Below are 27,620 nucleotides of genomic sequence, written 5' to 3' on the forward strand. Positions count from 1 at the left end.
TCAAGGTCTCTGAGCTATTTGCGCAGCAATGACGTGGCAGATGGTATCTCGGCCCCGCTACCTCCCCTACTGTCCACAATTACCTCATTTTTTCTTCATTTCTTCCCTACACAGTGACGATGCCTCCCCCACTATCCTATCCTGCACTGAAACTTGTATTGGAGTATTTGGAAGCGAAAAAACGGTTAGTAATCTTTAGTTTTTGTGATTTTTGTAAATCCCCCCATTCTAAACAACACTTTCAGATTTCATATTACATCTCGTAATGTGGGTCTTCAAAAAATTGATTATCTAATTCCTCTTCGCGCCGGAACCGTCACTATATGGAAAGATACCTCTGTTTCCTTAGACTATTTAGAATACAAAACGGACTATAAAGGGGCACTTTTTGCAAAATTAATGAAGAAGTATTTGGAAGGAAAACCTAATATCCATGTGGGTTGCGTTTATTTCTACTATGTGAAGTCTTATAAACAAGTTCCCTTGAAACTCAACTTACTTATCAATAAATTGGAAACATTCTGTTGTTCCGATTTTAGGAATTTTCTTCCAATGATAGACTCCCGGAGCTTCCCATTGAAAAAACTGGAAATTACTCAAGAGGAATCAATTAATGTTGATCATCCAGTTGTTCATACCACTGAAAACGTGATTCTTCAGTTTAACCAACCGTATGAACCAATGAACGGCATAGAAAAACTTCAGAGAGAGAAATTGACTATTCGGAATATTATGACCAGAAACGTCGATGCTGTGAAAATTATCAAAGACTGGAAGAAAAACGGAAGGAAAATTGGAACGGAGTATTTCCTCTGCTTCTCTTTTGATCTTTGGATCGAAGGAATGTTGAAAGATTTAAAGAGAGAATTCAATGAGTTCCAGAACGATTTGGAGGGGATCAATGTGCGGTAAGCGATTACTGAGAGTTGTTTCTAGTTCTACATTTGTTTTATTTTACAGATTTCTCAACAAACAACCGCGATTTTTGATTCCAATAAACCCAATATCCAAGATTATCATCTTTGGAACTGAGATACAGTCAAAGGACGGCACTGTCTATCAACTTGTGTTGAAGGTGGTCTCTACGGATGAGTGATGGATTTTTTGCGTAATTATTCATTTGTGTCCTAAAGTTTCTCATTTTCAATTTAAATGTTCAATACACTTTTACATCTTCTTGACTTTTATCATGTATCTTCTAACTGTTGGTTTCTTCCTGCTATCACCCATATCTGAAAAGACAGTAAGGGATACTATATCCTTGTGCCCGCCTCCTCGACCATTTTTTCTTTATCATTGTTCCTCATATCGTTATGTCATTTTAATATCTAATAAAGAAAAATATCAGTAACCTGATTCATTATCTCATCACAACTCAACAACTACTTTGAAAATTGACTCCACTCAATAAATTTTTTAATGAAAGTTGATGTATGTTTCCTGAATAAATAACAATGCGTCTATCATGCTCTCTCCATGAAACGATTTCTATGTTGCTCTACTAGCTCAACCCCATAAAAATAATTTTCTGCATTTGGCTAAGCCAAAAACTTAGCAAAATATGGGTTAGAGATACCCCTCTATCAGCACTCGACGTACACCCCATGACACTTGATTAAGCTCATTTCAATTAGTATCAGGACCCGTTGACATGGCAGAAAGCTACAGGGTGGCTCATAATAACTTTATCGGTATTCTAAAATGACGTTTTTTTAATGAGCTCTTAATTGCTGGAAACGTCTAGAATCGGGTCACTGATATCTAATTTTATTAGGTTTCAAAATACCCCTGAGGAATCTATGAGCTATTTGCACAGGGACACGGTGACGTGGCATCTTGGCCCCACCTCCTCCTTTCCAGTCACTTTTCCACAACATTCTCCCCCATTCCATCTCTACACAGTGACGATGCCTCCTCCTCTATCCTATCCTGCCCTGAAACTTGTATTGGAGTATTTGGAAGCGAACAAACGGTTAGTGATCTTTAATTTTTGTGAAACACTTCATTTTTTAGATATAAAATAACATCTCGTAGTAGTGCTCTTCAAAAAATCGATTATCTAATTCCTCTTCGCGCCGGAAATCTCACTGCATGGAAAGATTACCGTGTTTCCCTGGACGAATTAGAATACAGCGCGGACTATAAGCACGTGTATATAAATTGGAAAACAGATAGAGAAGAGTACGAACTCTTAAAGGTTCATGTAGCAAAAAAAAAATTAATGAAGAAGTATTTGGAAGGGAGACCTAATATCCACGTGGGTTGCGTTCATTTCAACTATGTGAAGGGTTATGAACAAGTTCCCCTGAAACTAAACTTGATTACTAATAAATTGGAAACATTCTGTTGTTCCGTTGTTTTCACGAATTTTCTTCCCATCCTCGATGCCCGCAGCTTCCCATTAAAAAAACTGGAGATTGCTCAAGAGAACACAATCGATATTGATCATCCAGTTGTTAATACTACTGAAGACGTGATTCTTCAGTTTATTCAACCGAACGAACCGATGAACGGAATTGAAAAACTTCAGAGAAAGAAATTGACAATTCAGAATATTATGGATGGAAACGTTGATGCAGTGAAAATTATCAAGGACTGGATGAATAACGGGAGGGAAGTTGGAACGGAGTATTTGCTCTCTTTCTCTTTTGATATTTATTTCGGACAAACGCTGAGAGATTTGAAAAAAGAGTTCAATGAGTTCCAAAACATGAAGGGGATCAATGGGCGGTAAGCGATATTCAGAATAATTCCCAATTCTTGATTTTAATTTTACAGGTTTCTCAGGGGAGCATCACGGTTTTTGATTCCAATGAGCCCAACATCAAAGATTATCATCTATGGAACTCGGATACAGTCAAAGGGCAATACCGTCTATCAACTTGTGTTAAAGGTGGTCTCTACGGATTAGTGATGTTACTTTTGCGCAATTATTCATTTGTCTCCTAAAACCTCTCAATCTCAATTTGAATTTTCCATACTCCTTCACATCTCTTTGTCTTTTTTCTCATTCATCTTCAAGCTGTTTCTTTCTTCCTGTTACCACCCGATCTGAAAAGACACTGAGGGATACTATATCCTTGGGCCCGCCTTCTCGACCACTTTTTAAAAATCAATATTCCTCATATTGTTATGTCATCTTAAAAACTAATAAAGAAAGATATCACTAACCGGATTCTAGACGTATCCGGCAATTTTTCAGAATACCGACAAAGTTATTATGAGCCACCCGGTAGCTTTCTGTCATGTCAACGGGCCCTAATACCTATTGAAATGAGCTTCAGCATCTACATACTCCAATACAGATTTTAGTGCAAGATAGGAGAGCGGGGGAGGCATCGCCGCTGTGTGAGGAAGGAATCAGAGAAGAATAAGGTACGTACTGCGGACAGTAGAGGAGGAATCTCAGAGACAGACAATTAAAACTTGTCTACTGGAAGAATGATGGATTAGATAAGTGACGTCATCTGCCACGTCATCATGTTTAACTTCATATGTTGTTTTTCGGTTCAGAACACATTGACAAGACCGAAAGCTATAGGGTGGCTCATAATAACTCGGTCGAAAATTGGAAGATGCTGAAAATGTATAAAATCGTATTACTAATATAATTATTTATTAGTTTTTTCAGATGGCATAACGATATGGGGAGCAATTATTGAAATGATGTAAAAAATGAATGTTTTCCGATCTCCGATAGGTGGAAGCTGAACAAATACAACAGAAAAATGGTTTAATTATGAAGTTAGAAAATGTAAGAGAAAAAAAACTGTGAGATGCAAAGGAGTATGCAAAGCTTAAATTAAAGTTGAGAGATTTTAGGACACAAATGAATCAAAGCCCGGCTTCAAAAAAAAATAAATTTTTCAAAAAGTTCAAAAAATCTAAATTTTGAATTTTTACGCCAATTATCCGGGCTTTAATTCTGCTACGACCCTAACAAGTATGGAACTAGACGTTAGAACTGAGACAGCAGTAAAATCCAGGTTATACCGAGACCACCTTCAACACCAACTGATAGACGGTGCCGTGGCTTGACAGTGTCCGAGTTCCATAGATGATAATCTTTGATGTTGGGCTCATTGGAATCGAAAACCGCGGCTCTCTGGCAAGAAATCTGTAATATAAAACAAATGAAGAACTAGAAATCATTCTGAATAATTGCTTACCGCACATTGATCCCCTTCAAATCGTTTTGAAACTCATTGAATTCTCTTGTCAAATCTTTCAACACTCCTTTGATCCAAACACCAAAAGAGAAGCAGAGCAAGTACTCTGTTCCAATTTTCCTTCCGTTTTTCATCCAGTCTTTGATAATTTTCACAGCATCGACGTTTTTACTCATAATATTCTGAATTGTCAGTTTCTTAGTCTGAAGTTTTTCAACGCCTTTAATCAGTTCGTTCGGTTGAATAAAGTGAAAAATCACATCTTCAGTGGTATGAACAACTGTATTATCAATATTAATTGATTTCTCTTGAGTTATTTCCAGTTTTTTTAATGGGAAGCTGCGGGGAGCGATCATAGGAAAAAAATTCCTAAAATCGGAACAACCCATTGTTACCAATGTATTGATGATCAAGTTGAGTTTCACGGGAGCTCGTTTATAAAACTTCAAATTGTTGAATTCAACACGATCCACGAGAATATTAGGTCTTCTTTCCAAATATTTCTTCATTAATTTTCCTTTTGCTTTATAAATTTTAAATTCTTTGTTCACTTCTCTATTAGTTTTCCTGTTCATATAGTCCGTCATGTATTCTGAATCGTCTAGGGAAACCGAGGTATCTTTCCATATAGTGAGGGTTCCGACGCGGAGAGGAATTAGATAATCAATTTTTTGAAGACCACTATTACGAGATGTAATATGATACCTGGAAGAGTGTTGTTCAGAATGGGGGTGATTTACAAAAATCACAAAAGCTAAAGATTACTAACCGTTTCTTCGCTTCCAAATACTCCAATACGAGTTTCAGTGCAGGATAGGATAGTGGGGGAGGCATTGTCACTGTGTAGGGAAGGAATGAGAAAAGAATGAAGTAATGTGGACAGTAGGGGAGGTAGGGGTCGAGATACCATCTGTCACGGTACTGTGTTTCTGTGTAAATAGTTCAGAGGCTTTGAGAACCTGTGGGGGCCCAGGGTTAGAGACCATCTACGACAATATCATAGGTGTTAATAGATCAAGTGCGAATCAGGGTTTCCCTAACCCATAATGCCAAAGTGTTCTAAATCGAGAAAAGAAGACCGTTTCTTACTTAATAGCCAATAATAAACATGACGAGATGGCAGATGACTTCACTTATCTAATCCAAAATTCTTCCAGTACACATTTTTTAATTGTCTGTAGGATGAGGTTCTTTGAGTGACGTGGCAGCTGGCATCTGACCCCTCCTCCACCTTGCCCGTCTCGACCACGCCTTTTCCCCTACTGTCCATACTACCTCATTCCTCCCTCATTCCATCCACACAAACAGCGACGATGCATCCCGCACTCTCCTATCCTGCCCTTAAATCTGTATTGGAGTATGTGGAACTTGAAAAACGGTAAGTCATCCTGGATATTTTCATAAAAGTTTCCCCGATAAATATAATTTCAGAATCCACCTCACATCCCGTAGCAAATTTCTGCAACGAATCGATAAGACAACACCTGTCTACGCAAAATCTTTTTCTATATGGGGAGATCTAAGTCTAGACGGTTTTCAATTCAATGTAAAACATCAATCGTGGGACAAGAACATGGAGGACGAGAAGAATGGAGAGTTATTGAGGAGTTATTTAAAACAAAGATCAAGTGTTAATATCAATTTGGCTTGCTTCTCCAAAGTCAAGACTTCCGAAGATATTCCTGTAAAACTTGACTTGACAGTCAACAAATTGCAAACTATCTGCTGTAATCTTGACGCCGTGATCCCAATGATCGATCCTCGCAGTTTTCCAATCACAGAGCTTTCCATGGCTGTCAATGAGCCCACTAATGTCGACCTTGAAATAGTTCGCTCTGCCAAACGTGTCATTTTTAGCACAAGCAAGGAAGTTATCGGTCTTGAGAAACTTCCGAACAAAAGAATGTACCTCCGATGTCAACCCCTTACTGATGTCGTAAGAATTATTAAATATTGGATTCAACATGGAAAGGAAGTTGGGACGGAGTTTTCGACCGGCTATTCCACGAATTCTGATCTCAGGAATATGATGGCTAATTTGCAAGAAGAATTCAGCAGATCTCGAGGATATTCGGAGGAAATCAATGAACAGTAAGCAGTGATTTATATATAAAAACAATGCCTAATTATTCATTTATTTTCAGTTGTTTTTCCGGCTTTTCTATTCCGTTAAGCTCTACGTCAAAGCTTCTTGTTTATGGAATTGGAAAACACTTGGACCAGTTGATCTTGAAAGTTGTGTGATCTACAACATGCGTGCGTTACTCGTTAATTGAAATTTCATTATCAACCTTTTTGCATACTTTTTTCATCTAATATTTAACCAAAAGATTACTACGATTCACAACAACTTATGTTCAGAGTGGTGATAAAACTGACGCAGTAAAAATTTCGCAATAAGTATTCTATTTTTCTCATAAAGTTACACTACTGTTCCCTTCAAATCTACTGAATAAACATTAACATCACTAATTATTAAACAAATCAGTGAAATCTTGCTGGTGACTAGGATAAGCCTAGGAAAATCTTAAATGTCAGAACTATCTCTGAGATGCTCAAAAATCAGACCATGTAGTCTTCCTTGGCCTCAAACATGATTCCATTATTAGAATTGACAGATACCGATAAATTGTTGAGGAGTATTCGGTTTTCATCAATTTATCTCGATCTATGCGGTATTGAACTAATTTTCAATTTGTTGCCTACAAAAAATGTCATAAATTCTGAGAAACGTACGAATATGAGTTGGATACGTTTAAGAAATAAGGGTGATGAAGAGTGCGGGATGCATTTTTGAGGATAATGAAGGTGATAAATGAGAGTATGGTGAAGGAGAGATCGACCTTCGGATCACGAACTAATTAAGAGCACTCACATTCATATATCTTTCATTATTCCCACAACATAACTCAATCGCAGCGGGTTGGAAGACAGAGAACACCATTATGATAATTAGGTGTGAATTACGCATGACCTATTATGGTTTCCTGCGCAAACATACATTAAGCTCCGCCTCCTGCGTCTTGTGCAGACAGACTCCCCACTCATTTAGTCTTCTCGTCTAGTTAACCCGTTCGGTCTTCCCCTCCAGATGCCTGGCCAACTCTCCTACCCCGCTCTTCGTTCAGTATTGGAATTTTTGAATTACCGTCCACGGTAGGTTATAGTACTCAGGGATTTCCCTGTGATTTTATATATGTTCAGAATCATCTTGACCATACGTAGCAGGACCCTTCAACGATTCGATAACAGTTTACCTCTCCGGATACACAATATGACTCTATACAATAATTTGGTAAGCATAGAAGGACGATCGCTCGATATACACATTTCGAAATTTACCAGGCGGTATTTAGAAGGAAGACCGCATATTCATGCGCATATGGTTACCTTCTACCAGATAAATTCTGCTGAGAAAATTCCATTGAAACTCAACCTGATAGTTAATGAATTATCCTTAGATTTTTGTGTTTTGGAGCACGTAGCACCTTTTATAAAGTCCCCGCCCACTGACCTCATTGTTGTCCCTTCTACTGTCAACCATGCTACTGTCAACCATGAATTGGTGCACTCCGCTAAAAACGTACGTTTTGAAATCTACTACGGAAAGGAGACCATTTCTTTGTTACCTGACATTGAGAGGTTGCCCAATAAGCGTATTTCATTGAAATACACTGGTGGACTTCACGTGGGGGATACTGTAAGAATGATGAGACACTGGATGGAGCATGGAAAAGAAATCGGGACAATTTGCACGCTGTCTTATTCAAATCAAGATGATTTCAGTGGAATGTTGAGAGCGTTGTATCAACAGTTCAATGAGTTTCAAAACAATTGGACGGGGGCTATGGAAAGGTAAGCAATAAAGTAAGGACAGTTTTTAATCCGTCTATTTTTCAGATTCTCATCATCTCATACAATTCCAATTGAAGGAGACGCAAAGATTCAAATGTATAAGATCAAGAAAACTTTAGGACGACGTATCCAATTTCTCATAGTGTTGAAGGTTGTGGCAATGTCAGATGAAGGGAAGCTTGATGTGAAATTGTTGTAAAGCATTTGGATGTGATTTTCCCAATTCTTATATTTACTCTGTTATGATTTTCCAAATTTTTTGTCCAATTGACCGTTATCTACTCCGCCTTTTTGGTTTTCCGATGTTATTTCACTTTCGTTTTTCATATTCAACAAGCCAATAAACTTTATTTAACACATAGACCTTCTTCTATAAAATGCGAGCCTATATGTGTGACAAATCGAACTGTAACTTGGCCCCTAGTAGGGGTTTTTGTTTCGGAAACAATATCTTTGTCGGAACAGTTGCACTTTTTATAAAACTTTCCCCTATCACCCTATGGAGATCCCTTGTTAGTCATAAACTAGCAGGGAATTAGTGAATATGGCTTTCCATGCACAATAAACTAATCAAATGTTTTAATTGGCACTTGAATTTTATTTTTTTAACTAATTCGAATCTCTCAAATCCCCTGGACGGTAGATGTGTCTTTCGGAACAGATGTCGTTCACTGTCTTCGAGATGATGAAAGATAAGGGTGGACTGAGAACCTAATTAAATATCCACCGTCACAAAAAATGACATTACAGGTGATAATTGGATCCGATGTTGACTACTGTAGAGTCAGAAGTAACTGTCAGATACTTATCAAATCTTTCATAATTGCTGACGTAACATGGCGTGGCAGATGGCACCTGCCCCACACCCCTTCTCCTCTTGTACACATCCAATCCTAATTGCTCTTTTTGTAACTTTTGACTGCAGATTCTTTAGTTTTACGATGAATTTGTATCTAAGATAACGATTCTCTAAGGATTCTCTATAAAGATTATTTCATTAAACAGCTAGTATTCCACCAATAGACGTCCAATAGTATGATCTACAGGGGACACCCTGAGAACCTTATTTGCTGACCTTACATAAGGGGATGCTAATCGCTTTACCATCTGCCACGTCATCTATTTCTACACATCGCTAATAAACGGTCCATCCACTTAACCAACACCACCATTTCTTTTTTTCATCTCCATAAGAGATGCCCAACGGACTCACCTATCTTAGCTTACGATGTGTTTTGGAGTATCTCGATGCGCTGAAGCGGTAAGTCTGATAACAGTTTTTTAAGAAATCTACCAACTGTTTCAGAATTCCCATCACACTACGAAGCCGTGTCCTTCAACGAATCGCCACCCGGATCCCTCTCCGAATAAAGAACATTGATATACATAATAGACAAGTGATCATTGACAATAAGCCTCTCCAACCCAATCGGTTTTGGAAGATGACGGATGATGAAGTGGAGCGGGAGGAGAGAAGACGTGCGGAGATAATCAAGAAGTTATTCGTTTATTATTTGAAGGGAAAGTCGGATATCCACGTGGACAAGGTGTTATTCAATGGAGTGAGAAATTTGGAAAACGTCCAAGTAAAGATAAGTATGACAGTTAATAAGTTGAGCGCCCATCTCTGCAATATTGCTGACTTTCATATGATGATTAACCTCAAGAGCCCACTCCAAAAGCTTTATCTCACTAACCAAGTCATTATTCTGGATCATCCCATTGTCCATACCGCCAGGAGTCTCATTCTTAAATCAAACAAACGAGGTATAAGCGTCCCTGGGATTGAGAAGCTTCCTAATAAAAAGGTCTTAGTTCATGAATGCTCTAATATCGAGATTCTTGTATTGATTATTATTAATTATTGGATAGAGAATGAAAAAGAAGTGGGAACAGAGTATTTGTTTCAGCTTCATTATAAAACGCTCAGTTCTATTTTGCAATGTTTCTTAGGGCGGTTCAATGAGTTTCAGAATCAGTTGGAGGAGGTTGATAATCAGTGAGTTATAAAGGTTTTTCAGACAATCATTGGTATTTTTAGTTTCCATCCAGAAGCGCCAAGATTTCTGATACCAATCAATGGAACATCACTCAGGATTCAAGTATATGGAAGGGTTAATCGTGAAGATTCAATACTTGTGTTGAGCGTTGTGGAAGTTTGAATCTGGTTCAAACCCGACTCGTCTATTTTGGCTGACATTTTCATTATCACTATCATTTGGCTCCGCTACAGATATGCGTTGCTCACCATATTTTTGTTCCATCTACAACCCCAACGCAATCTTAAATGACAGTACTGCACCTAGCATATGTCACGTCACCAAACAAGAAAAAACATCCTGAGAGTCTGTTCCGTCAATTGCACAGTGACACAATTGATGACGTGGCAGGTGACATCTGACTCCACCTCCTCCCCTACTGTCCACCTTTCCCCTCACTCTTCCCTTATTTCTTCCGTCCACAGCGACGATGCCTCCCCCACTCTCATATCCTGCCCTGAAACTTGTATTGGAGTATGTGGAACTTGAAAAACGGTAAGTCATCATGATATGTTTTATAAAAATTTTCCCGATAAATATAATTTTAGAATCCACCTCACATCCCGTAGCAGTTTCCTTCAACGAATCGATAAAGCAATACCTGTCTACGCAAAATATTTTTTTATGCAGGGAAACAATTTGAGACTAGACAAACTCTTATTCGCTGTTGAACATAATTATCGCCGAGTGGAAGATGAGAAGAATGGAAAGTTATTGATGAGTTATTTAAAAGGAAGATCGAGTATCAATGTGGCTTTCGCTGTCCTCTACGGATTCAAGACTTCTCAAGAGATCCCAGTGAAACTTGAATTTAAAGTCAACAAATTGACAACTTACTACTGTAATTTTGAAGTCGTGCTCCCAATGATCAATTCTCGCAGTCTTCCAATCACAGCTCTTTCCATTATTCTCGAGGCGCCCACTAATGTTGACCATGAAATAGTGCATTCTGCCAAAAATGTTAGTTTTAATGTAAGCTCATTGAGAAATAATCTGATTTGTGTCGAGAAGCTTCGGAGCAAAAGTGCGCAATTCGAATTTCGAGATCTGCCCAAAACTGATGTCGTAAGAATTATTAAATATTGGATTCAACATGGAAAGGAAGTTGGGACGGAGTTTTCGTTCGTTTATTTCATGAATTCTGATCTCTGGAATATGATAACTAATTTGCAAGAAGAATTCTGCAGATCTCGAGGATATTTGGAGGAAATCAATGAACAGTAAGCAGTGATTTATATAGAAACATTGTCTAATTGTTTATCTATTTTCAGTTGTTTATCTGGCTTTTCTATTCCGTTAAGCTCTTCGTCAAAACTTCTGGTCTATGGAATTAGAAAATACTGCTACGAGCTGGTCTTAAAAGTTGTGTGATCTACAACATGCGTATGTTGAAACTGGCGCAGTGATAAAAGACACAACTTTTATAATTTATTTTCAATTGTTCCAATTTACCCCAAAAGATTTACTACTGTACCCTTCTACTGAATAAACAAGATCATCAATAATTACCGAAATTATCTATGGGGAAGTTTGTAAGACAAGTTCCGTTTATTCGTGAACCTTTCTTATTAGTGCGCGTAACACAAATCGGGATCCTGCTGATAGTTTAGACAACAGTACCTACGTAATGGTCATAAATATTTCTAACACTTTTCAGCTGAAAATAAGGAACTTTGAGCATCTCCCATTCTGATTACAACATGAGCTCCGCTATCCCCAGACAATGACCTACTACCCAAACGCGATTTTAAATGTCAGGACTGTACCTCTGTTACGTGTCCTTCTTTCCAGAACACCCTTTCCTCATTTCTCCCTCATTCCTTCTCCATTCCTTCCCTACACAGCGGTCCCAGGGTCTCTGAGCTATTTGCATAGGGACATGGTGACGTGGCAGATGGTAGCTGACACCGCCTCCTCTCCTACTCCTCCCCTACTGTCCACATTACCTCATTCTTCCTCATTTCTCTCCCACACAACGACGATGACTCCCCCACTTTCCTATCCTGCACTAAAATCTGTATTGGAGTATGTGGTGGTTGAAAAACGGTATGCCATCCTGATGTTTTTATTAAAAGTTTCCTAGACAACTATAATTTCAGAATCCATCTCACATCCCGTAGCAAATTTCTTCAACGAATCGATAAGACAATACCTGTCTACGCAAAATACTTTTCTTTACGGGGAGACAATCTGAGTCTAGACAGTTTTCTATTCACGGTGAAACATAAGCATTATTATCGACCGGAAGTCGAGAAGAATGGAAAGTTATTGATGAGTTATTTAAAAGGAAGATCGAGTATCAATGTGGCTTTGGCTGTCTTCACCGGAGTCAAGACTTCTCAAGAGATCCCAGTGAAACTTGACTTTAAAGTTAACAAACTGAGAACTTACTGCAGTAATCTGGAAGTCGTGCTCCCAATGATCAATCCTTGTGGTCTTCCAATCAGAGTACTTTCCATTGCTCTCGAAGAGCCCACTGATGTCGACTGTGGAATAGTGCATTCTGCCAAAAAAGTTATTTTTGAAGTAAACTCATTGAGAAATAATCTGATTGGTGTTGAGAAGCTTCGGAATAACAGTGCGCGGTTTGAATTTCGTTTTCTGCCCATAACTGATGTCGTAAGAATTATTAAATATTGGATGCAACATGGGAAAAAGGTTAGGACGGAGTTTTTGATGTCCTCTTTAGCGAATTCTGATTCTGATCTTGACGAAGTGATGGCTAATTTCCACGAAGAATTCCGCAGAGCTCGAGGATATTCGGAAGAAATCAATGAGCAGTAAGCAGTGACTTGTATAGAGTCATTTTCTAATCCTCTAATGTTTTTCAGTTTTTGCTCCGGGTTTTCCATTCAATTGAGCTCTACTTCAAAGCTTTTTGTCTATGGAATCGAGAAGCCAAAGTACCAGTTGGTCTTGAAAGTTGTATAATCTAATAAAGGACACAACTTTAATAATTTCTTTTAAATTATTTCAATTTTCCTAAAGTTCTACTGCTATTCTCTTTCTCACCTACTGAATAAACATACCATCACTAATACTACAGTCAACAAACTAAATAAGGGGATTTCAGTAGGGAAATGACCTCTCAGGGTTTTATTTTCATTATCGAAATCAATGATTAAAATCCTGCCAGTGGCCAAGATATGGCTAGGAAACATGTGTATACTGCAACACAACATGAAAAAATTTATGAATCCTGAGACGTTTGAACTTCAAACATCTGTAAAACTTGTATTTTCGTTAAACTTGTATAAAACGTTCACGATAATTGCTATACTGAAATTTTTGAGATCGTCATTCAAAAAAAAACCATTAAGGACCAAATATTTATTTTATAGCACATATAATTATTTATATTATTAAATAATCGTAGTCAAAAAATATTATTATTTAAGTCCGTATTAGATCAGTAACTTTTCAAAAACCGAATGATCCACTATTCTTCCATATAATCCACTTCCATATAATCCGCTTCCATATCAACATCTTCCACTGCATCTGTCATAGCCACCACTTTGAACACCACACGAGACCCTGTTCCCTCTCGAGTCCTTTCCCCATACACCAAAATCTTGGATGCATCGTCGATTTCAATAAAGAAATGGCGGTATTCACGGATCATGCTGAAAAGACATCATTTAACAAAATTTTTTAAATTATCTAATTATCACTCACTGCTCCTGATTATTTTCCTCCTTCCACTCCTTTCTACAATCGTGTAACTCTTCATACACCTGATTCAAAGTCGCAGACACATCATTCCGAAAATCTTCGAAAAATGTAAAAGTTGTGCCGATTTCTCTCTTGAAAAACATCCAATCCTCAATTATCTCTAATAGATCCGCCAGAATTATGAACTCATAACCAATGAATACATTCTTGTTTCGAATTTTGTTAATTAATAAATGCTCATGATTAGTATCTTGGTTGGTTATGATAGTAAGATTCTGGGCGGTATGGAGGACTGGATGGTTTAGAGAAAGGACGCCGGTAGTAGATATCTCTACACTGTCCAGTGCATAACTGGCTGGGTTGATAGCAGGGAGAAAACTTTCAAAGTTTCCGTGACTTGCTAAAAACTTATTAACGGTTAAGCTAAAATTCACCGGAAGATTCCCCATAGTCATCGAACTTCCTCCAAAGGAAACATGATTCACATAGATATCTGATCTACTACCCAACCAGTAATCATAAAACTTTTTGATAGCTTCCTTCTGCTCCATATTGAATCTCGCAGTCCTTCTACGCACATGGTTCTTATCCCAAAACGATACTTGTTGATTTGTAAAGAATTGCGCTGAGAATTGTGATTTTCCGATGATTTCTAGATATAATTCTCCAATATTCAGATTCTCTACGTGGAGCGGTATGGTTTGATTGACTAGGCGGAGGGATGGGCAACGGGCAGTGACGTATTGGCTGAAAAATGGAGAGGGTTAACAAAAATAAGAAAATCAATAAAAAAGGGGACTTACCGTTTCGCCGCATCGAGAAACTCGATAACACATCGAAGAGCGGGGTAGGAGATGACGATAGGCATAGTGGTAGGCGGGATGACTGAGGAAGAATGAAATGAGAGATGGCTACGCTGAGGAGATTCTGGCGAGTCGTGCTGATGAGGAGCAGTTGGAAAAGTTCTGATCGTACGCGGTGTCGCATCTGTACAGTTGTAGTGTGTGAGTGGAGGGTGATACTTATTAATATCTGAGAATCCATCAGCAAACACTACTTGGGAGGGTTCACATTGTATGGTGGATGAGGCCGCCACGTCATCCATTGTGCTAACGGGTCTGCTAATAGATTAAATCTGCAAATACCATCTGTCATAACACGTCGACAGATGGTATCCGTCTTTAGTGTCTCTGGGAAAATTAGATTTTGAGGGCTCTTCTAGTAGAAGATGAAGTAGACTAAATGTTAGGAACTGAAAAATACACCAAAACAAAGACCTTGGCGAGTTCTATGTCACTCGGTCCGGATGGCTATTTGTTAAAGTGTCGCCGGTCAAGAAAAAAGTAAAAATAGCACAAAAATTGTCAAAAAGTTATTCACGGGACACCCATCTAGCAAAATTGGTATAAAAAGACAGTCCTATTAAAAAGTAGAAAAAAATATTTTAAAATGGCCGAAAAACCGCAAAGGGGATTTTTTTTTGGATTTCTAGCCTTCCAACTTATTTTTTTTTTGATATCATACCCATTTCGAAGATCCTTTCAGACTGAATTAAAAATTTCAGTCGCCTAGCCTTGTTGTATACATATTCTTAAATATTCCTAAATTTAAAAAAAAAACGATGAAAAAAAATAAGTTGGTGGCCTAGAAATCCAAATTTTGAAAAAGTTAGTCCTCCGGCCAAATTTCGTTGTTTTTTTACAATTTTCGAAGTGGGAAGCTATTTGGGTTAATCATCGGTAGAAAATCTCCAAAGCTACAGTAATGAGTTTCCAACTTATTGATTGTGAAGTTGAGCTCCGGAGGTAACAGATCCCGTACCTCTTCCTCGAAAACAATAGAATCCACGTAAATATTAGATCTATCACCAAGATAGTACTTAAACAACCTTCGCATGGCTTCTATTTTACCAAAACTAATACCAATTTGGAATGCCTTAACTATTAATGTCCCTCATTTCCTTTGCCCATCGGAATTCAAGTCTCTTCTTGTAAATAATATTGCACGATTCTGATTTTTTTTCTTCATTATTCTCCTTCCCCCTTGCCCAACACCTATTTTATAATTCCTTATTTCCCGGTTTCCTTTTCTCAGGTTTAGTCTCGTGAGGGACTTTACCTGTCCTCCAGTGTCATTTACTGTATATTCAAATAGTTAAATAAAAATATCAAACTTCCTTTCCATGTTGAATCCAATATTTAATAATTCTTACGACATCAGTAAGGGGTTGACGTCGGAGGTACACACTTTTGTTCGGAAGCTTCTCAAGACCGATAATTTCATCGCTTCTGCCAAAAATGACACGTTGGGCAGAACGAACTATTTCAAGGTCGACATTAGTGTGCCTATCAATTCTCAAGGAAAGATCTGTGAGCGAAAAACTGCGCGGATTGATAATTGGGACCAAGGCTTCTAGATTACAGGACATAGTTTTCAATTTGTTGATTGTGAAGTCAAGTTTCACAGAAAAATCCTGAGAAGTATTGACACAGGAGAAGATAGCCCTGTCTACATTGACACTTGATCTCCCTTTTAAATATCTCATCAGTAACTTTCCATTCTTCTTGTCCTCGTTTCTGTACCACGGTTTATGTTCTACCTCAAATTGAAAGTCGTCGAGACTTAGATAGTGTGTATGCATACAAAATTGTTTCACGTAGACAGGTATTGCCTTATCGATTCGTTGAAGAAATTTGCTACGGGCCATGAGATGGATTCTGAAATTAATCTGGAAAACTTTTATAAACACATCCAGGATGACCTACCGTTTTTCAACCTTCACATACTCCAATACAGATTTAAGAGCAGGATATGAGAGCGGGGGAGTCATCGTCACTGTGTGAGGATGGAATGGTAAAGAATAAAGTAATGTGGACAGTAGGGGAAAAGGCGGAGGCCGAGATGGGCCAAAAGGAGGCGGCGTCACATGTCACCTGCTACGTCATCAACTGTGTCAATGTCATCTCCTACGGAATACAAGAGTCCATACATCCCCATAATTGTCAAATACCATCTGTCACTGCCACGTTGTCTGGGAAAATAGATTGGGGGGGGGGGGTCTTTAGTGCAGGCCGATTGCCACTCCATTTCAGGAATCCTGGATCTAAGATTTATATGAAAAATAGAACTTTTGTGAATGCTTTATAGGTAAAATTTTAGTATAAAAAGTCAGAAAAATCAGGAAAAATCAGAAAAAGTCAGGAAAAGTCATGAAGGAATCAAGAAAAATTAGGAAAATCAGGAAGTTTTCAGGTAAATTGCAGAATAAGATAATTATGCAGTCGTTGACACCACATTCAATACAATCTGTGCCTCTCTTTTCCTATCCACCATCGCAAAAATGGTGTATGCCAGAATAACTGTTGAATGATTGTTGATTGGAATCGCAAATCGTGGCAGACCAGCGATAAATCTAAAATTTTTATGTTTAAGAAAAATTTCCAGCTTATCACTCACCGCCGCTCGTTAAGCCCTTCCAACTTGTCCTGGAACTCCTCGAATGGCTCTTGCAGTGCTTTTATCATTGGAACAATGCAATTCGGCAGATAAAAGGTGAAGATAAACTTTGTGCCAACCTCCTTCCCATTCTCCCTCCAATATCTTATTATCTTCACACAATCATCAGATTTCATGCTTATAGACTTGATAAATGCACTCTTATTACAAAGCTTTTGGATATCAGACATTGGTGATTGGTCTCCACGAGTGCCCACATTCAAGTACAGGTGTCCAGCAGAATGAACGATTGGGTGGTCGAGAGTGAGGTTTGAGAGAATTTCTGGATACACCATAGACAATTTTCGGAGTGGGAAGCTATTTGGGTTAATCATCGGTAGAAATTCTCCAAAGCTACAGTAATGAGTTTCCAATTTATTGATTGTGAAGTTGAGCTCCGGAGGTAACAGATTCCGTACCTTTTCCTCGAAAACAATAGAATCCACGTAAATATTAGATCTATCACCAAGATAGTACTTAAACAACCTTCGCATGGCTTCTATTTTACCAAAATTAACCATCCCTCCTTTCACATATTGATCTTTGTAGAAAATATCTACGCGATATTGTAGAACGCTTCGAATGCCTAGATTGTGAATGATGATACGGTCGGAGCATAGTTGAAGAGTCGGGAGACGGAGCGGAACCGATTTATCGATGATTTTGAGGGATTTCGTACGGGCGGTGATGTTGAGTCTAAAAAAAGACAAATGAATGAAAACGGATTGTTTAACTGGATAAAAATGAAAATAACTAACCGTTTTGCAACATCTATGAACTCCAAAATACATTTGAGAGCAGGATAGGTGAGAACCGGAGGCGTTCTTATAATAATGGGTCTGGTGGGTGCAGGGTAATTGGTGCGACCAGGGCATCTTTTGGGATTCTTTGCTGAATAGTACCTCATTGAGAAAGGTAGTGTAGTCGTTGTATTTTTGTCCATTGTAGAACAATTTTGGTTAATTATACTTTAAAAAAAAGATTCATGAAAGGAATGAGGGACTGACTGGTTGACTGTGTGCGGGTGCGCTGGGTGGAGGAATTGGAGACGGAGGAGGCGGGGCCAGGCGGAGAAGGTCAGATGTCACCTGTCACGTCACTCGGGGTGCTAATGGGTCTGTTAATGGATCTGGTCATTCTATTCTCTTTGTTATCTACAGTATTCCTAAGCACACATATGTACAGTTAGCCAACAGATCACGAGAGAAATGTTTTTTTCGATACAGTATGTAGAATCGGGGTACTGTAGCTGAAGCCTAAATTCTTGAATTAGATCCTGGGGGCTCGGGCCCTGGGGGCGTAGTTAATTGTGGATTGCGGCTAGACACCTCAGATACAGTAACCCATCTTACAAGTAGCTGTAGAATTCAAAATTTTGGGGTCATTCAAAATTTAAAAAAAAATTTCAAAATTTTTGGTCATTCAAAATTGCGGGGTCAGATGTCACATATCACGTCACTCGGGGTACTAAAGGGTTTTCCCATTGTACAGGTGATACATATCTGACTGTCCTCTTCTACACACAGCCAACCCACCTCATTACTGTCATAAATAGATCTGGTTCTAACAGGATTTGCTCTTCTCTCATGAGATTATATCCGAGTCTCTCGAGAAGGCTCCTCAACCAACCCACCATTCTTTCAGTTTTCTTCATCCCTATCCTCATCCAAGATGTCTTCTCCGCTCACCTATCCTGCTCTTCGTTGCGTTCTTGAGTTTCTGGATCCTGCTAGACGGTAAATTACTCTCCCGCCGCTAAAGTTTTACTATCAACCATCGCTTTCAGAATTCATATCAGCGCCCGCAATTCAGCTCTCCAACGAATCAATGCTTCAATTCCTCATCGCATGGATAGGATTGTGATAGGAGAATTCTGTGTATATCTGAATGAAATTAAGATATTTAACACACGGAATAACGTAATTGTGTTCGAAAAAGTGTGGAATCACGAGAAGATTGAAAAACTGGTGTCATTGGATCAAAATGCTGAAATAATGAGAAAATTGTACAACTATTATTTTGGAGGGAGGAAAAATACAATACTCGCCGACAATGCCTTCTTTACCCAACAGTCTACTGATATATTCTTTCCACCCAATCTCAGCTTAACCATCAATAAGCTGAGTATTCACTGGTGTGATTTTCGAAAAATCCTACCTTACATAAACCCAATAAGCTTTCCATTGAAATCCTTTGGAATATTAGATGACAAACCTGTTTTCCTTGACCATCCAGTCGTGCAATCCGCTGAGACTGTCAAAATCAAACTGGTAAGCGATAGTAGAACTACAAAGTTACCAGATGCCCATCTTCTTCGGAACAAGAATATATCAGTTGATTATTCCGATTGTAAGATTCGTGACATTATAAGAATGATTAAACACTGGATGACTTATGGAAAAGAGATTGGGACAAAATTCACACTCACTTACAGAGGGTTGAGTAATCATATTGTATCTGGTTTGCTCATCGAATTGGAAAAGTTTCTCTGTAATTCGGAAGGAGTTGATAAGCAGTGAGTTCAGAAATAGAGAGATAGATATGTTATATAACTACTTATTTTCAGAATGTTTCTTCATAAGCCCCGATTTGCCATAAAATTGAACTCCTGGTCCAAGATCTTTGTTTATGAAATTGATGTTAAAAGAAACTACGGATATGCTGAGTCACAACTAGCTTTAACAGTAGTTGAGAATTGATTGCTTTGCATTATCCCCCTCTTATTTCCGAGCTATTTATTCATTACTTGTTTTTTTTGTTGTAATTTTCCAGTCTTGTTTGTCTATACTTTCTCAAGCCTTAGTGTACAGAAGATTGATAAGGGGAGTGGTCGCTCATGTACCAAATGATTGATATCACACAAATTCCTGTGCTTTCCTACTCATTTCTATTCGTGATTGTGAATAATTTGTTATCACCTAATAAATGATAAAGCCACGGCTATGTATTACACCTACATCATCTTTGAAACCCTGATCCTGGAAAATTTTGAATTCTACAGCAGTAAGATGGGTTACTGTATCTGAGGTGTCTAGCCACAATACTAGGATTCAGCTACAGTACCCAGATTCTACATACTGTATATCAGAAAAGAAACATTTCTCTCGTGATCTGTTGGCTTACTGTACATATGTGTGCTCACGGATAACAATGTAGATAACATGATATTTTCGGTCTTCCTACTAAATAGTCACACTTATCTTACAAGGGAAGTCTTTGGAGTCGCTGCTTTCGAACAATCTATAAATTTGGTTATGAGTACTTTCGACAACGTAGAATCCGTTTCTGCAGTAAAAAAACCGGCTGAGTGGCTTTGCAAGACGAGTTCTGAGCTCTCAAACTTTTCATATGGTTAAGAAAAAGAGAGCAGAGATCAAAACTAATTTGCAAGAAGTGGATGAGCGGTGAGTGTCAACAAAGGTGTTTTATTACCATTATTTCTTGTAGAGGAATTTCCAAACTCTCGGGTGTCACCATCCCAATCAATTCTCAGTCTAAGATTCATGTACATGGAGTTAAGAAGCCTAACCATCTGGTGGTAGAAGTGGTTTCAGCAACGGAGTCTGTTTAATTAATTTCTGTCGATATTCAACTAAATTTCTGATATCTTTCGTTGTCTAATCACATTTTTCCTTGTCCTCTGTCATATATGCATCAGCTTCAATAAATAAACAGAAAAAAGACAAATACTTTCACGAGTTTTTTTTCCAAAGTTCAGAAAGGGGTTACCCATTACTTGAAATTCATTAAAGCTAGTTGGTTAATAGCTCAAATAAGATAATTGGACTAAAATATCAGACAAAATCAAAGCAAACTTTGCAGAAATCCCACACAGGGCCGGGTCAGGCAAAAGTGTCCCTCCTTTGCCGGGCTTATCATTTGAGCTATTAACCAACTCGATACGATTTTCTTGAAGAAAGTTATTTTATAGTGTAGAGTGTGGCGTCTGAGAAGGAGAAATAGCACTCCATGCATAACCTAATGAGGTATAAGCGGAATATGTGAGAACTAGATCTAATCTATTTGCTAAATGAGAGTAATGAGGTGATCTGGTTGTGTGTAGAAAGGGTTAGTCAAAGACCACCTGCCACGTGATAATGAGTGTGTAGATTAGATCATCCTTCACCATCATGTCAACCTATTCTATTTGCTAATCCACACACAAGACCTCCCCGCCTCCTTCCTTATTCACCCATGCGATGTGTTCTCGAGAATTTGGATGCTATGATGCTCCTTCTCAATTTGCTCCTTCTCAATTTCAAACTTCAACTAATATCTTTCAGACTCCACATCACCGCTCGAAGCCCTGCTCTTAAACGAATCGACCGAGGAATTCCACTTAATATCAGAAGTATTGATATAGAAGAACAATATGTTCGAAGAGCTGATTTATTGGGAATGAACGGCTATAAGCCATTAGTTTTTCGTATAGACGGCGATGTATCGATTGTTCTCGATATCGAGTCATTGCATTTTGCCGCGTTTGGAAGACGAGTTTGCAGACGAGAAGTACCATTTGGGAACACGGAGAAGTATTTAAACTATTATTTGGGAGGAGGAAGAACAAAAGTTTCTGTGGATAAGTTTTCAATTGGATTGTCCAGAATAACACCACCAGTGGGTGTGCAGTTAACAATCAACGAGTTGGATAACCGTCGGTCTGACTTTAGAAAAATCCTACCGAACATTAACCCTGATAGTTTTCCTCTCAAGATGTTTGCAGCCGAGTTCACTGATGCGATCGATTTCGACCATCAAATCGTCCATTCTTCTAAAAATGTGGTTCTCAGTATGAATTGGTATGAATTCACCGATGAAGCTTTACTTAGCCTTGCCAGACAATTTCCAACCAAGGATATTCAATTCGATTGCAATCTTTGGCAGCATGACTTAATTCTTAACTTTATCAAGACTTGGATCGAGAATCGAAAAACAATCGGGGCAAAATCCTCGTTCCTTTTCTCTTCATATAGGTGCCTCCCTTCGACTTTCGATAAACTTTTGCAAGAGTTTAACAACATGCAAGAAGTGAATGAGCGGTGAGTTCTAACAAAGTTTTGTTTTTTAATAAATTTATTTCTTGAAGAAGCATCTCATCGTTCACCATCCCAATCAATTCTCAGTCTAAGATTCATGTATATGGAGTCGATGAGCCTAAACGTCTGGTGGTAGAAGTGGTTCCAACAACGATTTCTGTTTAATTTCTTTCTGTCTTTAATTGCTTTTTTCAACTCAATTTCTGCTAAGTTTCTCTGCCTAATCAAATTTTCTATGTACCAAATGAATGAAAGTACTTGTTATAATGATAGTTGATAATTGTGTTTATCTACTCAAATGTTTCATTATTTTCTATTTGCATCAAATTTTGATAAATACTCAGAATAAATAAACTTTCTCAGTCCCAAATCTTTGAAAAATGTGAAAGTCTCTAGTAGATCACCAAGAATAACCAATCGATACATTCCTGTTTTGAATTTAATTAATTCTTAAATGATAATAATAGAAAATATGAGAATATTTATTGTGTAAAGGTTAGTATACAGATCAAAAGAATAAGAAATCGAAAATTCAAAAATTCAACTGTGAAGCTCTGTCGCGGGTACCACCTTCATCACAAGTCGTTTTTCGCACGGTTCTGCTGATAATGACGTAATAGTTCCATACACAAGTATTTTCGATGTATATCCCAGTGGGATAGAGTAACTTGCGAAACTTGGGATCATTCTGGAATATCACTGTTTTGTTAGTCAGATTTCCAATTTAACTCACCGTTTATCGACTCCAATCAATTCCTTCTGAAATTTACCAAATTCTTTTCTCAGTGCTGACAGAATGTAATAATTACTTCCGTATCCCACATTTTTGTTGATAAACTCGAAAGTTGTTCCAATTTCTTTCCCAACATCCTTCCAATACTTGATAAATTTCTTCACACTCGATGTTTCCATAACAAAATGGTCAAACAAAACCTTCTTGTTTTGAATTTTATAGACATTTTCTGGAACTGATTGATCATCTTCATCATATTCAACGTCAAAAATAAGATTCTTCGCAGAAACAAATGAAGGGTGATGTAGATCATCGATATTTTCCGACGAAGTCTTGATCTCGTTGAGCGGGAAGCTGATAGGGTCAATGAATGGTAAAGAGGCTTCAAAATGACAATATGTGTTATCCAACTCATTAATTCTAAACCTGACATTTCCCAATAGTGTTAGTTCTTCTACTAAAAGTACAAGCCGAAGGTTGTGAACGTAAACTTTTCTTCCTCCCAAATAATAATTGCATAGTTTTTCGAATTCGGATTCTATTTGTTCCAACTGCACTGTCAACGCTTTTCTCCGTTTGTAACAGTTATATTCCACTTTCGACTCCTCAATCGTAATGGATGAATTTGGAAAGAATATACAGCCCTCAAATATACTTAAACTTTTTAAGCGGAGGGGTATTATCTTATCAATTTGTTGGAGAGACGGAGTGCGGGAGGTGATGTGGATTCTGAAATTGGTAGATTGTACTTGTAGGTTTATGATAGAAAATTGAACTTACCGTTTTATTGCCTCGAGATATTCCAAGACACATTTCAAGCCAGGATAGGAGAGTACGGAAGGCATAAGGAAGAGAAAGAATTGGGGTTGGTTGGGAAATGAAGATGGTGGAGGTAGAGGGATCCACCATCACCCGCTGCGTCACCGTTTTCTAGGTCACCATCTGTCAATATCACAATTCTCAAAGTATATAACAAAAACCGACAGACCCAGCTGTCCAGATCGAGATGTGACAGATGGTAGATAACCTATCTTCCTCATTACTACTGTAGATAATAATGAGGATAGGAGAGTCCCTTTAGCACCCTGAGTGACGTGGCAGGTGACATCTGACCCCGCCTCCTCCGTCTCCATCACGAGAACCTATTCTATTTGCTCATACGCACACAAGGTCTTCCCGCCTCCTTCCTTACTCACCCATCGCTCAGTCTTCCCTTCTATTCCCCTTCGAGATGCCCAACGGACTCACCTATCCCGGTCTACGATGTGTATTGGAATATTTGGAAGCAGCTCGAAGGTAAGACGTTTTCCAATAACTTTCATTCATCATATTCCCTCTCAGACTTCATATCACCGCCCGTAGCCCCTCTCTCAAACGGATCGACAAATCGATTCCTCTTCGCTTCGAGAAACTTGATATAGGCAATTGGTATCCAATCGTCAATGATTTAACGATTGATTTCTTCAAAAATGAGATAATATCATTTTATCTATCAAAAAGTCCTGAGAAAAAGCACAAACAACGTACGCCAGTAAAGTCAGAAAAAGCGTTGGATATGTGGCTTCACTATTATTTTGGATCAAAATCAATAATGCATGTAAACAAGATGGCATTCAGTTGCTGTCTGCGTAATTTTACTCTATCTGAAAACCTTAACTTGAAAGTAAACGAGCTGGACACTCAGCACTCCTCCTTCGATGAATTTCTACCATTTATTGATCCGCAGAGTTTTCCTCTCAGACGTCTTACAACAAAAGTTAGAGGACCAGAATTTTTCGATCATCCAGTACTTTTGTCCGCTGATCATCTGCTTATTATTATAACCCCCTTGTGCCGAGTCAAGGAACTAACCGAATTACAAAGAATTCAAAGAAAAAATCTGTGGTTCAAACTTAGCCCATTACATACAGCAAACGTGAACCAGTTGATTCTAAACTGGGTGGAAAATGGAAAAGAAGTGGGAACAAAATTCGTATTGATGGACATGCATGGTCCACTTGGACTACAATTATGGGATAGTAGAATCACTGAATTTCTGGATGAATTGAAGGAAATCAATACAAGGTGAGTAGAAAAGTGTTATAAATGTTAATCATGAAAGTTATCTTTTAGATTCCTCCCAAGGTTGCCTCGATTCTCGATTCCAATTAATCAGAGATCAAAAATACTTTGCTATGGAATTAAAACAGAACATGACGGAAAGAGCGTACAACAACTTATAATTGAAGTCGTGGATTCTACTACGCCAGAATGAAAGAATGTTGATTCAATGATTTAATTAATTGATTTTGTTGTTATTCGACTCATTTTAATGTTTACTTTATCATCAAATAAAGAATTGTTTGGAAGTCTTGTAAATAAGTTTTAAAAAACGCGTTTTGTCTGATTTTTGACCTGTCGTCAGAATGAGCAAACATATTTCAAGCCAGGAAGGGAGTACTGCCTGCAGGAACACAAAAAGGAAGATTGAGGGTTGTTTAAAAAATGAATGTGGTAGTGGTGGAGGTCTACACCATCACCATCTGTAAATGTCTGTGTGTGAACGGAGAGATAAGATCGGATTCTCACCCTAATAACCTTGTTTCATTTCCCAGACTGACTAACCCAGCCCTGTCCAGAGGAAGTTTTAGAAATACGGTTTTGAGGTTTACTCGAAGGAATAGATTATGAAAATCATTAGTTGAGTAACCTTCTTAACTAGAATACCAACTTATGTTAAAAGTTGTATTCAGAAATTGTTATATATACCAAAATTTGTTTCATATTGGGAAACACTCATATTTAACAAAATATATATTTATTTGAAAACTCAAATTCTACAAATGTAGTTATGAAAACTTTTTTTTTAATTTCTCGAGAATAGAAGAAGGGACATTTTCAGTATTAAATTACCCGAATTAAATATTATGAAGAGGAGGAAAAGTTAAAATTGCTTCGCTTCGAAATACTACAGACTCCATTCATTACGTTGCTGGCACCACCTTCAACACGAGCTGTGATTTGTAATCCCAATCAAGTTGGGGTACAGCTCCATATACCAAAATATTGGATTCTGAGTTGATTGGGATTTCAAATTGCGGTCTTTCGGAAATGAGTCTGAAATATTGCAATTAACTGAAGAAGCTCTTTACTTTATACTCACTGATCAATTGTTTCATCCAACTCGGTCAGGAATTCACCGAATTCTTTTTCCAATTTTGGAAAAATTGTGTCAAGGTTGCGGTTGGCAAGACCAGTGTAAACGAATGTGGTTCCAATGTCCTTTCCACTTTCCATCCAATGTTTGATTATTTTTATAGGGTCAGCTTCTTCGAAATTGTCATATTCAAATGTCACATCCTTGTTTTGTATTTTATGGACTTCTGTTAACAGATTCGACGATTCTCCTTCCTCCACTCCAAAGATTAGACGTTTAGCAGTTAGAAACACTGGATGCTCAAAAGTATTTACACCTTCAAGTACTGTTCGTAGCTCAGTCAGCGGAAAACTAAGCGGATCGATGATTGGAAGCAATGGTTCAATCTCACAGTATGTAGTAGCCAGTTTGTTAATTCTCATGTTGAGAGTCTCTGGCAGATTGAGATCGGATACAGGGGGTCCGAAACCAAGGTGATCCACGTAGATAACTGTCCTTCCTCCCAAATAGTATTCGAAAATGTGCTGCATGGTAGGTACATACCACCTTGATCTCGATGACCCTCGATTATAGCGCTGGCCGACAGTGCAGTAGAACACCAGTTCTTTGTTCTTCAGAAGGCTTACTGAAGATTGATTGTTGTCAAACGCTAAATTCCCTTTCTGTATGACAAGGATGTTAATACGAAGTGGAACTATTTTATCGATACGTTGGAGAGCAGGGCTACGTGAAGTGATGTGGATACTGAAAACGGGTTGATTATGAAAAAGAGAAGTAAAGAAAGGTCTACCAATTCAATGGCTCCAAATACTCAAAAACACATTTGAGGTCAGGATAAGAGAGGCCGGGGGGCATATTGGACAAGAATAAAGAGAATGAATGTGAGAATGATGAGCTGGTTGGTTGTGTCGGGAAGGCGGAAAGGCCAGCCACCATCTGTCACGTCACAGTATGAATGGTGTGATCGAGTGTAGAGGACAAATGTTTTACCGTTTTGTAGAAAACACAAAAAAACGTTGATGGGGGAAGCTAGGGTTCGACAACGATCAATCATCAATAAGACTTCTGAAGAACAAAGAACTGGTGTTTTGGTGCTATCAGTGCCGAGCCACAAGCCGTCACGTAATTCGGTCTTGTGTTTTTATTAAAATGCAAAAAAAAGTGAGAAAACAAATAATGCAAAGCATATCTGGTCATTTACTGGATAGCAGTATCCAAATTGATAGAATAGACATCACACATTGGAAAACCCATACTTGCAAACAGAAATGGTTAAAAACCCTGTACTAGTCCGGTTTGAAATTCAAAAATGTTTTAACAAATCTTTGGATGAATTTTTGATTTTTTTTCCAAAACTATAAAATTTTTGAAATTATGTGTGAAATTGAGAGACTCAGAGAAGAGAAGAAATTGTTCAAGACCGTTTCGGTGGAGCGCATTTGAAAGAACTGCGTCTAATATTAAACAAAATGTTGTGTTGTA

The 27,620-nt window shown here is 38.1% G+C and overlaps 16 protein-coding genes across 16 annotated transcripts; 10 read left to right on the forward strand and 6 right to left on the reverse strand.

The window, feature by feature from the left end:
* Positions 1-552: 552 nt before the first annotated feature.
* On the forward strand, positions 553-1,096 carry GCK72_008005 (uncharacterized protein; the record flags this gene model as incomplete). The annotated part of the gene is made up of 2 exons (XM_053726590.1): positions 553-908; positions 961-1,096. 2 exons carry the CDS (start codon positions 553-555, stop codon positions 1,094-1,096), a joined length of 492 nt encoding a protein of 163 aa, XP_053590784.1.
* An 811-nt stretch (positions 1,097-1,907) lies between these two features.
* GCK72_008006 (uncharacterized protein) lies at positions 1,908-2,911 on the forward strand (the record flags this gene model as incomplete). The annotated part of the gene is made up of 3 exons (XM_053726591.1): positions 1,908-1,972; positions 2,035-2,730; positions 2,779-2,911. 3 exons carry the CDS (start codon positions 1,908-1,910, stop codon positions 2,909-2,911), a joined length of 894 nt encoding a protein of 297 aa, XP_053590785.1.
* Positions 2,912-3,987: 1,076 nt separating this feature from the next.
* Positions 3,988-5,003, reverse strand: GCK72_008007 (uncharacterized protein; the record flags this gene model as incomplete). Its single annotated transcript, XM_053726592.1, has 4 exons — positions 3,988-4,117; positions 4,170-4,351; positions 4,565-4,874; positions 4,939-5,003. 4 exons carry the CDS (start codon positions 5,001-5,003, stop codon positions 3,988-3,990), a joined length of 687 nt encoding a protein of 228 aa, XP_053590786.1.
* Positions 5,004-5,482: 479 nt separating this feature from the next.
* GCK72_008008 (uncharacterized protein) lies at positions 5,483-6,413 on the forward strand (the record flags this gene model as incomplete). Its single annotated transcript, XM_003105777.2, has 3 exons — positions 5,483-5,547; positions 5,601-6,260; positions 6,314-6,413. 3 exons carry the CDS (start codon positions 5,483-5,485, stop codon positions 6,411-6,413), a joined length of 825 nt encoding a protein of 274 aa, XP_003105825.2.
* Positions 6,414-7,260: 847 nt separating this feature from the next.
* On the forward strand, positions 7,261-8,223 carry GCK72_008009 (uncharacterized protein; the record flags this gene model as incomplete). The annotated part of the gene is made up of 3 exons (XM_003105673.2): positions 7,261-7,325; positions 7,374-8,024; positions 8,070-8,223. The coding sequence occupies 3 exons, from the start codon at positions 7,261-7,263 to the stop codon at positions 8,221-8,223; spliced, it is 870 nt and encodes a 289-aa protein (XP_003105721.2).
* Positions 8,224-9,220: 997 nt separating this feature from the next.
* Positions 9,221-10,186, forward strand: GCK72_008010 (uncharacterized protein; the record flags this gene model as incomplete). The annotated part of the gene is made up of 4 exons (XM_053726593.1): positions 9,221-9,285; positions 9,331-9,791; positions 9,978-10,023; positions 10,066-10,186. The coding sequence occupies 4 exons, from the start codon at positions 9,221-9,223 to the stop codon at positions 10,184-10,186; spliced, it is 693 nt and encodes a 230-aa protein (XP_053590787.1).
* Positions 10,187-10,493: 307 nt separating this feature from the next.
* GCK72_008011 (uncharacterized protein) lies at positions 10,494-11,434 on the forward strand (the record flags this gene model as incomplete). The annotated part of the gene is made up of 3 exons (XM_003105634.2): positions 10,494-10,558; positions 10,612-11,283; positions 11,335-11,434. The coding sequence occupies 3 exons, from the start codon at positions 10,494-10,496 to the stop codon at positions 11,432-11,434; spliced, it is 837 nt and encodes a 278-aa protein (XP_003105682.2).
* A 610-nt stretch (positions 11,435-12,044) lies between these two features.
* On the forward strand, positions 12,045-12,994 carry GCK72_008012 (uncharacterized protein; the record flags this gene model as incomplete). Its single annotated transcript, XM_053726594.1, has 3 exons — positions 12,045-12,109; positions 12,163-12,843; positions 12,895-12,994. The coding sequence occupies 3 exons, from the start codon at positions 12,045-12,047 to the stop codon at positions 12,992-12,994; spliced, it is 846 nt and encodes a 281-aa protein (XP_053590788.1).
* A 508-nt stretch (positions 12,995-13,502) lies between these two features.
* GCK72_008013 (uncharacterized protein) lies at positions 13,503-14,843 on the reverse strand (the record flags this gene model as incomplete). The annotated part of the gene is made up of 3 exons (XM_003105766.2): positions 13,503-13,689; positions 13,742-14,485; positions 14,542-14,843. 3 exons carry the CDS (start codon positions 14,841-14,843, stop codon positions 13,503-13,505), a joined length of 1,233 nt encoding a protein of 410 aa, XP_003105814.2.
* Positions 14,844-15,905: 1,062 nt separating this feature from the next.
* Positions 15,906-16,568, reverse strand: GCK72_008014 (uncharacterized protein; the record flags this gene model as incomplete). The annotated part of the gene is made up of 2 exons (XM_053726595.1): positions 15,906-16,455; positions 16,504-16,568. 2 exons carry the CDS (start codon positions 16,566-16,568, stop codon positions 15,906-15,908), a joined length of 615 nt encoding a protein of 204 aa, XP_053590789.1.
* Positions 16,569-17,011: 443 nt separating this feature from the next.
* On the reverse strand, positions 17,012-18,140 carry GCK72_008015 (uncharacterized protein; the record flags this gene model as incomplete). The annotated part of the gene is made up of 3 exons (XM_003105694.2): positions 17,012-17,150; positions 17,195-17,929; positions 17,992-18,140. The coding sequence occupies 3 exons, from the start codon at positions 18,138-18,140 to the stop codon at positions 17,012-17,014; spliced, it is 1,023 nt and encodes a 340-aa protein (XP_003105742.2).
* A 764-nt stretch (positions 18,141-18,904) lies between these two features.
* On the forward strand, positions 18,905-19,932 carry GCK72_008016 (uncharacterized protein; the record flags this gene model as incomplete). Its single annotated transcript, XM_053726596.1, has 3 exons — positions 18,905-18,969; positions 19,020-19,748; positions 19,800-19,932. 3 exons carry the CDS (start codon positions 18,905-18,907, stop codon positions 19,930-19,932), a joined length of 927 nt encoding a protein of 308 aa, XP_053590790.1.
* Positions 19,933-21,427: 1,495 nt separating this feature from the next.
* On the forward strand, positions 21,428-22,434 carry GCK72_008017 (uncharacterized protein; the record flags this gene model as incomplete). The annotated part of the gene is made up of 2 exons (XM_053726597.1): positions 21,428-22,272; positions 22,320-22,434. 2 exons carry the CDS (start codon positions 21,428-21,430, stop codon positions 22,432-22,434), a joined length of 960 nt encoding a protein of 319 aa, XP_053590791.1.
* A 375-nt stretch (positions 22,435-22,809) lies between these two features.
* On the reverse strand, positions 22,810-23,911 carry GCK72_008018 (uncharacterized protein; the record flags this gene model as incomplete). Its single annotated transcript, XM_053726598.1, has 3 exons — positions 22,810-22,957; positions 23,003-23,607; positions 23,783-23,911. 3 exons carry the CDS (start codon positions 23,909-23,911, stop codon positions 22,810-22,812), a joined length of 882 nt encoding a protein of 293 aa, XP_053590792.1.
* A 322-nt stretch (positions 23,912-24,233) lies between these two features.
* GCK72_008019 (uncharacterized protein) lies at positions 24,234-25,256 on the forward strand (the record flags this gene model as incomplete). The annotated part of the gene is made up of 3 exons (XM_003105784.2): positions 24,234-24,298; positions 24,344-25,066; positions 25,115-25,256. 3 exons carry the CDS (start codon positions 24,234-24,236, stop codon positions 25,254-25,256), a joined length of 930 nt encoding a protein of 309 aa, XP_003105832.2.
* Positions 25,257-25,965: 709 nt separating this feature from the next.
* GCK72_008020 (uncharacterized protein) lies at positions 25,966-27,380 on the reverse strand (the record flags this gene model as incomplete). The annotated part of the gene is made up of 3 exons (XM_053726599.1): positions 25,966-26,098; positions 26,145-26,882; positions 27,340-27,380. The coding sequence occupies 3 exons, from the start codon at positions 27,378-27,380 to the stop codon at positions 25,966-25,968; spliced, it is 912 nt and encodes a 303-aa protein (XP_053590793.1).
* Positions 27,381-27,620: the final 240 nt, after the last annotated feature.

This window comes from Caenorhabditis remanei, chromosome II, assembly GCF_010183535.1.
Source record: "Caenorhabditis remanei strain PX506 chromosome II, whole genome shotgun sequence".
Taxonomy (NCBI): Eukaryota; Metazoa; Nematoda; class Chromadorea; order Rhabditida; family Rhabditidae; genus Caenorhabditis; species Caenorhabditis remanei.